The following is a 9,317-nucleotide window of genomic DNA, read 5'->3' on the forward strand; positions in this document are numbered from 1 at the left end:
AGCTATAATGTACAGTGTGTTCTCTCTCCTCACTGTGACCAGTAATCGGTAGTGTGTCCCTCTCTCCTCACTGTGACCAGTAATGGTAGTGTCTATCTCTCTCCTCACCTGTGCCAGTAATGTGGTGTCTCTCTCTCCTCAATTGTGACCAGTAATGGTAATGGTCTCTCTCTTCCTCAGACGTGACCAGTAATGGTAGTGTGGTTCCTCCCTCACGGTGACCAGTAATGGTATGTCCCCTCTCTCCTCACTGTGGAGCAGAATGGTAGTGTGTCTCTCTCGCTCACTGGGACCCAGTAAATGGTAGTGTGTCTCTCTCATCCTCACTGTGACCAGTAAATGGTAAGTGTGGTCCTCTCTCCTCATGTGACCAGCTAATGTAGTGTGTGTCTCTCTCCTCACTGTGACCAGTAATCGGTAGTGTGGGTTCTCTCTCTCAACTGTGACGCAGTAATGGTAAGTGTGTTCTCTCTCCTCACTGTGACCAGTATGGTAGTGTGTCTCTCTCTCCTCCACGTGGACCAGTAATGTAGCTGTCTCTCTCCTCACTGTGACCAGTATGTAGTGTGTCTCTCCTCACTTGACCAGTAATGGTCGTGTGTCATCTCTCCTCACTGTGACCAGTATGGTAGTGGTGGTCTCTCCATCACTGTGCCAGTAATGGTAAGTGTGTCTCTCCTCACTGTGGACCAGTAATTGGTAGTCGTCTCTCTCTCCTCACTGTGACGCATAATGGTATGCGTTCCTCTCCTCACTGGTGACCAGTAAGTAGTGTCTCTCTCTCCTCACTGTGACGAGAATGGTAGTGTGTTCTCTCTCCTCACTGTGACCAGTAATGGTAAGGTCCTCTCTCCCCTTCACTGTGACCAAGTAATGGTAGTGCGTCTCTCCTCCTCACTGTGACCATAATGGTAGTGTGTCCTGCTCTCCTCACTGTGACCAGTAATGGTAGTGTGTCCTCTTCCTACTGTGAACCAGTAATGGTAGTGGCTCTCTCTCACTGTGACAGTAAATGGTAGTGTAAAATCTCCTCTCTCCTCACACTGTGACCATTAATGGTAGTCGTGTCTCTCCTTCTCTCTTCCTTACGTGACCAGAAGGTAATGGGTCTACTCTCTCCTCACTGTGAAACCAGTAATGGTAATGTGTCCTCTTCCTCATCCGTACATTTAGTAATGGTAGTGTGTTCTCTCCCCACCGTGACCAGTAATGTTAGTGTGTCTCCTCCTCACCGTGACCAGTAATGGTAGTGTGTTCCTCCTCACCCGGTGACCAGTAATGGTAGTGTGTCTGCTCTCCTCACTGTGACCCAGTAATGAAGTGTGTCTCTCTCTCCTCACTGTGACCAGTAATGGTAAGTGTGTCTCTCTCTCTCACTGTGACCAGTAAGGTAGTGGCTGTTCTCTCTCCCACTGTGACCAGAATGGTAGTGTGTCTCTCTCCTCACTGTGACAGTAATGGTAGTGTGTCTCTCTTCCTCACTGTGGACCAGTAATGGTAGTGTGTCTCTCTCCTCACTGTGACCAGTACAATGGTAGTGTGTCCTCTTCCTCACTGTGACCATAATGAGTCGTGTACCTCTCTCCTCAATGTGACCAGTAATGGTATGTCCTCTCTCTCACCTGTGAACCAGTTAATGGTAGTGTTCTCCTCTCTCCTCACGTGGTGACGCAGTAATGGTTATGTGCTCTCTCCTCACTGTGACCAGTAATGGTAGTGTCTCTCTCCTCACTTGACCAGTAGTTTAGTAAGTGTGTCTCTCTCTCACCGGTGACCGAGTAATGGTAGTGTTCTCTCTCCTCACCGTGACCAGGTAAATGGTAAGTGTTCTCTCTCACTGTGACCAGTAATGGTAGTGTCTCTCTCCTTCACTGTGACAGTAATGGTAGAGTCTTCCTCCTCAACTGTGACCAGCTAATGGTAGTGTGTCTCATCTCCTCACCGTGACCAGTAATGTAGTGTCCTCCTCTCTCCTAACCGTGACCAAGTAATGGTAGTGGTGTCTCTCCCTCACTGTGACCAGTAATGGTATTGTCTCTTCTCCTCACTGTGACCAGTAATGGTAGTGTGTCTCTCTCCTCAACCGTGACCAGTAATGGTAGTGTCTCTCTCGCTCACTGTGACCCAGTAATGGTAGTTTGGTGTCTCTCTCTACTGTGACCATAATGGTAGTGTCTCTCTCATCCTCACTGTGACAGTAATGGTAGTGTGTCTCTCTCCTCACTGTGACCAGTAATGGTAGTGTGTCTCTCTTCCCTCACTGTGACCAGTAATGGTAGTTGTCCTCTCTCTCCTCACTGTGACCATAATGGTAGTGTGTGGCTCTCCTCCTCACTGTGACCAGTAATGGTAGTGGTTCTCTCTGCTCCTCACTGTACCAAAGTAATGGTCATGTGTCTCTCTCTCCTCACTGTGACCCAGTTAAATGGTAGTGTGTCTCTCTCTCCTCACTGTGACTCCAGTATGGTAGTGTCTCGCTCCTCACTGTGGATCCAGTAAATGGTAGTGTGTCTCTCCTACTGTGACCAGTAATGGTCGGTGTCCTCTCTCCTCACTGTGACAGTAATGTAAGTGTGTCTCTCTCACTGTGACATAATGGTAGTGTGTCTCTCCTCACATGTGACAGTAATGGTAGTGTTCTCTCTCCTCATGTGACAGTAATGGTATGGTGTCCTCTCTCTCACTGTGACCAGTAATGGTAGTGGTCTCTCTCATCCTCACTGGTGACCAGTATGGTAGTGTGTCTCTTCCTCTCCTCACTGTGACCAGTAATGGTAGTGTGCTCTCTCCTCAACTTGGACCAGTAACATGGTACAGTGTGCTCTCTCCTCACTGTGGACCAAGTAATGGTAGTGGGTCTCTCTCCTCACTGTGACCAGTAATGGTAGTTGTGTCTCTCTCCTCACTGTGACCAGTAAGGTAGTGTGTCTCTCTCCTCACTGTGACAGTAATGGTAGTAGTATCTCTCTCTCCTCACTGTGACCAGTAATGGTAGTGTGTTCTCCTCCTCACTGTGACCAGTAATGGTAATTGTGTCCTCTCTCCTCCTGTGACAAATAATGGTAATGTTCTCTCTCTTCCCTCACCGTGACCAGTAATGGTAGTGTGTCTCTCTCTCCTCACCGTGACCAGTAATGTAGTGGTTCTCTCCTCACCGTGACCAGTAATGGTAGTGTGTCTCTCTCCTCACACGTGACCAGTAATGGTAGTGTGTCTCTCCTCCTCACTGGTGACCAGTAATGGTAGTGTGTAATCTCTCTCCTCCGTGACCTAGTAATGTAGTGTGTCCCCTCCTCCTCACTGTGACCAAGTAATGGTAAGTGTGTCTCTCTCATCCTCACTGTGACAGTTAATGGTAGTGTGTCTCTCTCCTCACTGTGACCATAATGGTAGTGTGTCTCTCTCCTCACTGTGACCAGTAAAGGTAGTGTGTCTCTCTCCTCACTGTGACCAGTAAATGGTAGGGTGTCCTCTCCTCATGTGACAGTAATGGTAGTGTGGCTCTCTCCTCACTGTGACCAGTAGGTCGTGTCTCTCTCTCCTGCACCGTGACCAGTAATGTAGTGGTGTCTCTCTCTCCCACTGTGACCAGTTATGGTGTATGTGTCTCTCCTCCTCACTGTGACCAGTAAATGGTAGTGTCCCTCTCTCCTCACTGTGACCAGTAATGGTAGTGTGTCTTCCTCCTCACAGTGACCAGTATGGTAGTGTTCTCTCTCCTCAAACCGTGACCGCAGTAATGGTAGTGTGTCTTCCACTGGTGGACCAGTAATGGTAGTGTCTCTCCTCCTCAACTGTGACCAGTAATGGTAGTGTCTCTCTGCCTCACTGTGACCAGTAAATCGGTAGGTGTGGTCTCCTCTCCTCACGTGAACCAGTAATGGTAAGTGTCTCTCTTCCTCACCGTGACAAGTAATCGGTAGTGTGTCTCTCCTCACTGTGACCAGTAAATGGTTAGTGTCTCTCTCCTCACTGTTGACCTAGTAAGGTAGTGGTGTCCCCTCTCCTCACCGTGACCAGTATGCGTTAGTGTCTCTCTCCTCACTGTGAACCAGTAATGGTAGTGTGTATCTCACCTCACTGTGACCAGTAATGGTATTGTGTCTCTCTCCTCACTGTGACCAGTAATGGTTAGTGGTCTTCTCCTCACTGTGATCCAGTAATGGTGAGTGTGTCTCTCTCCTCACCTGTGACGCAGTAATGGTAGTGTCTCTCTCTCCTCACCGTGACCAGTAAATGGTAGTGTCTCTCCTCACTGTGACCAGTAATGGTAGTGTGTCTCTCTCCACTGTGACCAGAATGGTAGTGTCTCTCTCCCTCCTCACCGTGATCCAGTAAGTGGTAGTGTGTCTCTCTCCTCACTGACCAGTATGGAGTGTGTCTCTCTCCTCACTGTGACCAGTAATGGTAGTGTGTCTCTCTCCTCACTGTGACCAGTAACGGTAGTGTGTCTCTCTCTCACTGTGACGCAGTACATGGTAGTGGTCCTCTATCTCCTCACTGGTGACAAAAGTATGGTAGTGTGTCTCTCTCCCTCACTGTGGACCAGTAAATGTAGTGTCTCTTCCCTCACCGTGACCCAGTAAGAATGGTGTGTGGTCCTCTTTCTCCTCACTGTGACCAGTAATGGTAGTTTGTCTCTCTCCTCACTGTGACCAAGTAATGTAGTGTGTCTCCTCCTCACTGTGACCAGTAATGGGTAGTGTGTCTCTCTCTCCTCACTGTGACCAGTAATGGTAGTGTGTCTCTAATCTCCTCACTGTGACCAGTAATGGGTATGTGTCTCTCTCTCTCACTGTTGACCAGTAATGGTAGTGTCTCCTCCTCAACTGTGACAGTAATGTAGTGTGTCTCTTCTCCCTCAACGTGACAAGTAATGGTAGTGTGTCTCTCTCTCCCCTCACTGTGCCAGTATGGTAGTGGTCCCTCTCCTCACTGTGACAGTAATGGTAGTGTCCTCTCTCCTCAGTGAAGTAAGGAGTGTGTCTCTCTCCTCAACGTGACCAGTAGAGATTGTCCTCTCTCCTCACTGTGAACCAGTAATGGAGTAGTGTGTCTCTCTCTCACTGTGACCATAATGGTAGTGTGTCTCTCTCTCCTCACTGGACAGTAATGGTAGTGCTCTCTCCTCCTCACTGTGACCAGTAATGGTACGTGGTGTGTCTCTCTCCTGCACTGTGACTCAGTAATGGTAGTGTGTCTCTCTCTCTCTCACTGTGACAGTAAATGGTAAGTGTGTACTCTCTCTCCTACTGTGAACAGTAAGGTAGTGTGTTGTCTCTCTCCTCACTGTGACCGTAATGGTAGTGTGTCCTTTCTCTCCTCATGTGACCAGTAATGGTAGTGTCCTCTCTCCCACTGTGACCAGTAAAAATGGTAGTGTGTGTCTCTCTCCTCCACTGTGACCAGTAATGGGTAGTTGTGTCTCTCTCTCTCACATGTGACCAGTAATGGTAGTGTGTCCTCTCTATCGCTCACCGTGACCAGTAATGTACGTGTGTCCTCTCTCTCGTCACTGTGACCAGTAATGGTAGTGTTTGTCTCCTCACCAGTGACGCAGCAATGGAATGGTAGTGTGTGTCGTCCCTCTCTCAGACGGAGACAGAAGAAGGACTTCCCTGCGATGTTCAGTCGAGGATATACTCCAGAAACCTCCCCATACACCTTCACACGAAGGCCTCGCACCCTGCACACACACACACACACACACAGTTACACAAACACAATTCTCCATACATGTATGCCAGTGTCGCCACACACAAATCCTGACCTGTGCTGTATCAGTCCTGCAGCTTCTCTGACCCCCACAGATCTCTTCAGGTTGACCCCTGCAGGGTTAAAGGTCATCTCAGGGTCAGAGGTCAGGGGTAGGGGACAGCCAACCAGCTCCAGGTAGCCCCTCTCCTCCACTTCCTGGTCCTTCCCCGGTGCAGGCTGGGGGATGTAGTTCCAGCAGGGGAAGAGAACGGGCAGGCCCAGCCAGAGAGGGGAGGGGCTCAGTAGCTAACCAATCAGAGAAAGAACGACAGGAGTGAATTCAAGGATGTCTTGTCTTCTCTTACACAGACAGACAGACAGACAGACAGACACTCTCACCTCACAGTGCACGGTCCCGGTGGCGTCCCTCACACGCCACGCTCCGTCACATGACCACTCTGGGTCACACCCATCACTGAGACAGCCTATCAGCAACAGGTTGGCACGCGGCAAAGCCTCGTGATTGGGCAGAGCCTGCTCCGCCTCCCGGACCCATTCTCTGTGCTGAGCGGTGCTCCAGGTCAGGTTGCTACAGCAGGGTGTGCGTTGCCAGGTAACCAGCTCGGATACGGAGATGAGCCTAACAACAAGAGGAGGTTAAGGTTAGGAGTAGTGTTGATGGTTCCTAAAGGTTAGGAGTAGTGTTGATGGTTCCTAAAGGTTAGGAGTAGTGTTGATGGTTCCTAAAGGTTAGGAGTAGTGTTGATGGTTTCTAAAGGTTAGTAGTAGTGTTGATGGTTCCTAAAGGTTAGTAGTAGTGTTGATGGTTCCTAAAGGTTAGGATAGTTTGATGTTCCTAAATAGGAGCTAGTGTAGGTAAGTTAGGGAGTTTGATGGTTCCTAGAATAGAGTAGCATTGTTGATGTTTCTTAAGGTTAGAGTATGGTGATGTTCTAAAGGTAGTGTAGTGTTGATGTGTTCCTAAAGTAGGAGTAGCTGTTATGTCCTAAGGAGTGTAGTGTTGAGGTCCTAAAGTAGGAGTAGTGTTGATGGTCTCCTAAAAGGTTAGGAGTAGTGTTGATGGTTTCTAACCTCCTAAGACAGGAGTTAAGGTTAGGAGTAGTGTTGATGGTTCCTAAAGGTTCAGGAATAGTGTTGATGGTTCTAAAGCGTTATAGTAGTGTTGATGTTCCTAAATTAGGAATAGTTTAAAATTAGGAGTAGTTTGATGTTCCTAAAGGTTAGGAGTAGTGTTGATGGTTCTAAACCCCAAGACAGAGGTTAAGGTTAGGAGTAGTGTTGATGGTTCCTAAATTAGAGTAGGAGGTTTAAAGGTTAGTAGTTGATGTTCCTAAACCTCCTAATGACAGGAGAGTTAAGTTAGGAGTAGTGTTGATGGTTCTAAACCTCCCAATGACAGGAGGTAAGTTAGGATAGTGTTGATGGTTCCTAAACCTCCCTAATGACAAGGAGGTTAGGTTAGGAGTAGTGTTGATGTTCTAAACCTCCAATGACAGAGGTTAAGGTTAAGGATAGTGTGATGTTCTAAACCTCCTAATGACAGGAGGTTAAGGTTAGAAGTAGTTGATGGTTCTAAACCTCCCAATGACAGGAGGTTAAGTTAGGAGTAGTGTTGATGGTTTTAAACCTCTAATGACAGGAGGTTAAAGGTTAGAGTAGTGTTGATGGTTCTAACCTCCCATGAAGGAGTTAGGTTAGGGTAGTGTTGATGGTTTCTAACTCCTAATACGGAGGTTAAGTTAGAGTAGTGTTGATGGTTTCTAAACCTCCCAATACAGTGAGGTAAGGTTAGGAGTATGTTGATGGTTTCTCTAAAGGTTAGGATAGTTATGGTTTCTAAACCTCCTAATGACAGAGGTTAAGGTTAGAGTAGTGTTGATGTTTCTAAACCTCCTAATAACAAGAGGTTTAATAGAGTGTGATGTTTCTAAACCTCCTAATACAGAGAGGTTAAGGTTAGATAGTGCTGATTGGTTCTAAAGGTTATGATATGTGATTGTTTCAAACTCCTTAATAGACAGGAGGTTAAGGTTAGGAGTAGTGTTGATGGTTTCTAAAGGTTAGGAGTAGTGTTGATGGTTCCTAAAGGTTAGGAGTAGTGTTGATGGTTTCTAAACCTCCTAATGACAGGAGGTTAAGGTTAGGAGTAGTGTTGAACGGTTTCTAAACCTCCTAATTCTGCAGTCCTTCGCCAGAGCCGGTAAACAACATCAACTGGTCACCTGTAACTGAGCGGCAGAGACCGGGCACACGAGGACCCCACCGCCCGTTCCACTCTCCGTATCATGGCTAAAGAGAGCTGTTCCGGGGAAACACTACCGGTGGATGGACCGAGAACCGGGTACAGATTGTCCCTCACGAACACGAATAGCTCTTGCAGCCACTCCCGTTCCTACAAGATAGGAGATATGAACGAAAGGTGTGGTGAATGAGTAAAAATACAGTATTTTGTTTTGAATGTAGCTAGCTAACTATTTTAACTAACAAACAAAAAAACGAAAGCAGACAACGTAACTTACCACTTCACTCCTCTCTCTGAAGTTATCCATGAATGATTCCATTCTAGGTTCGTGTCGTTGATGCMGTTCTGGATCGCCTCATATCTTCACCTTAGCTACAAGACAAGTCACGTAACTATTAACCTCTTTGAAGGTCTGATCGGARAGACATTAATGCTACCGTTGTCAACCAGCTAGTAATAAACTATCACAGACTCGCACAAAAAAAAAACTTCAAATCATCTGAATAACAATAATAGTAGAACTACGGCGTGCCCATTACGTTCACAACGCACGAAATCTGCCGCCCAGCAAACAGCGCTCGGTTACCGGGAGTTCTTCCGGACCAAATCCTGGCTGAAGCGAAGAACGCACGCTGGCCAATCAGAAACGAGTCTCCGCCCATCTCAGCGCTGTGTCTCCGCCCCCCTGTMTTGGACTGAACGTAACCAGCCAATGGGGGCGCGGCCCAGGGGCGGGCCTTAGCTCCATCCAGTTTGATGCTCAGTCAACTATCCTCTCCGGAGAAACACACAGCAGCGACAACAACATAAACAACCTGAGACTCATTCTGCAAACTTCATCTGACCGGTAAATGTAAGTAATGAAAGACATTGGACGTTAGTAGTAACATCTTTTAAATGTACCTTGACATTTGTAGAAATGTTAGTTTCCCTTGCATGTTTAAAAAAAAAGGTAACGTTACTGTAGCTAACTTCAGAGCGAGTCACTGTAAATGTTAACCAGCTTGCTAAACTGGTGAAATGGTTAAATCTTTTTTTTTTTAATGTAAAATAACCTTGCTTTAGGATTACTCATAACTATACTGTAAAATGTTTCACACTAGCTTTATGTTAGCTAGCTATGTATTCTGATGGCTAGCAACGTTAGCATCTTCAGCATAAATGCTAGCGCTGGGTGGTGGGATGAGCTAGCAGCGCGTTAGGCGGGAAGCAAATGGTGGCCCCATTGTTCTCAACGAGCTAGCATGCTAGGTGGCTAACCGCAGTAGCTAGCTAACTAGGCTAACCGTACTGCAAACTATACAGTCTACTGCACACTGCCTGGTCTGCAATCCATCACATATACAAGCCCAACTTT

General features: G+C 47.2%; 2 protein-coding genes across 2 annotated transcripts in view; one reads left to right on the forward strand and one right to left on the reverse strand.

The window, feature by feature from the left end:
- Positions 1-5,549: 5,549 nt before the first annotated feature.
- Positions 5,550-8,657, reverse strand: ctc1 (CTS telomere maintenance complex component 1; the record flags this gene model as incomplete). The annotated part of the gene is made up of 5 exons (XM_024144057.1): positions 8,238-8,657; positions 7,941-8,110; positions 6,097-6,337; positions 5,771-6,003; positions 5,550-5,686 (listed from the first exon to the last, which is right to left on the reverse strand). Coding segments are annotated over exons 1-5 (823 nt in total), but the record flags the coding sequence as incomplete, so codon positions are not given.
- A 50-nt stretch (positions 8,658-8,707) lies between these two features.
- LOC112077558 (high mobility group protein B2) overlaps positions 8,708-9,317 on the forward strand; it is a 2,434-nt gene continuing 1,824 nt past the window's right edge. Inside the window, exon 1 of the mRNA XM_024144056.2 lies at positions 8,708-8,813. The gene's annotated coding sequence lies outside the window, so the exon portion shown is untranslated. The remainder of the gene's footprint in view (positions 8,814-9,317) is intronic.

The sequence above is a fragment of the Salvelinus sp. IW2-2015 genome, unplaced genomic scaffold, assembly GCF_002910315.2.
Source record: "Salvelinus sp. IW2-2015 unplaced genomic scaffold, ASM291031v2 Un_scaffold4690, whole genome shotgun sequence".
In the NCBI taxonomy this organism is placed as follows: Eukaryota; Metazoa; Chordata; class Actinopteri; order Salmoniformes; family Salmonidae; genus Salvelinus; species Salvelinus sp. IW2-2015.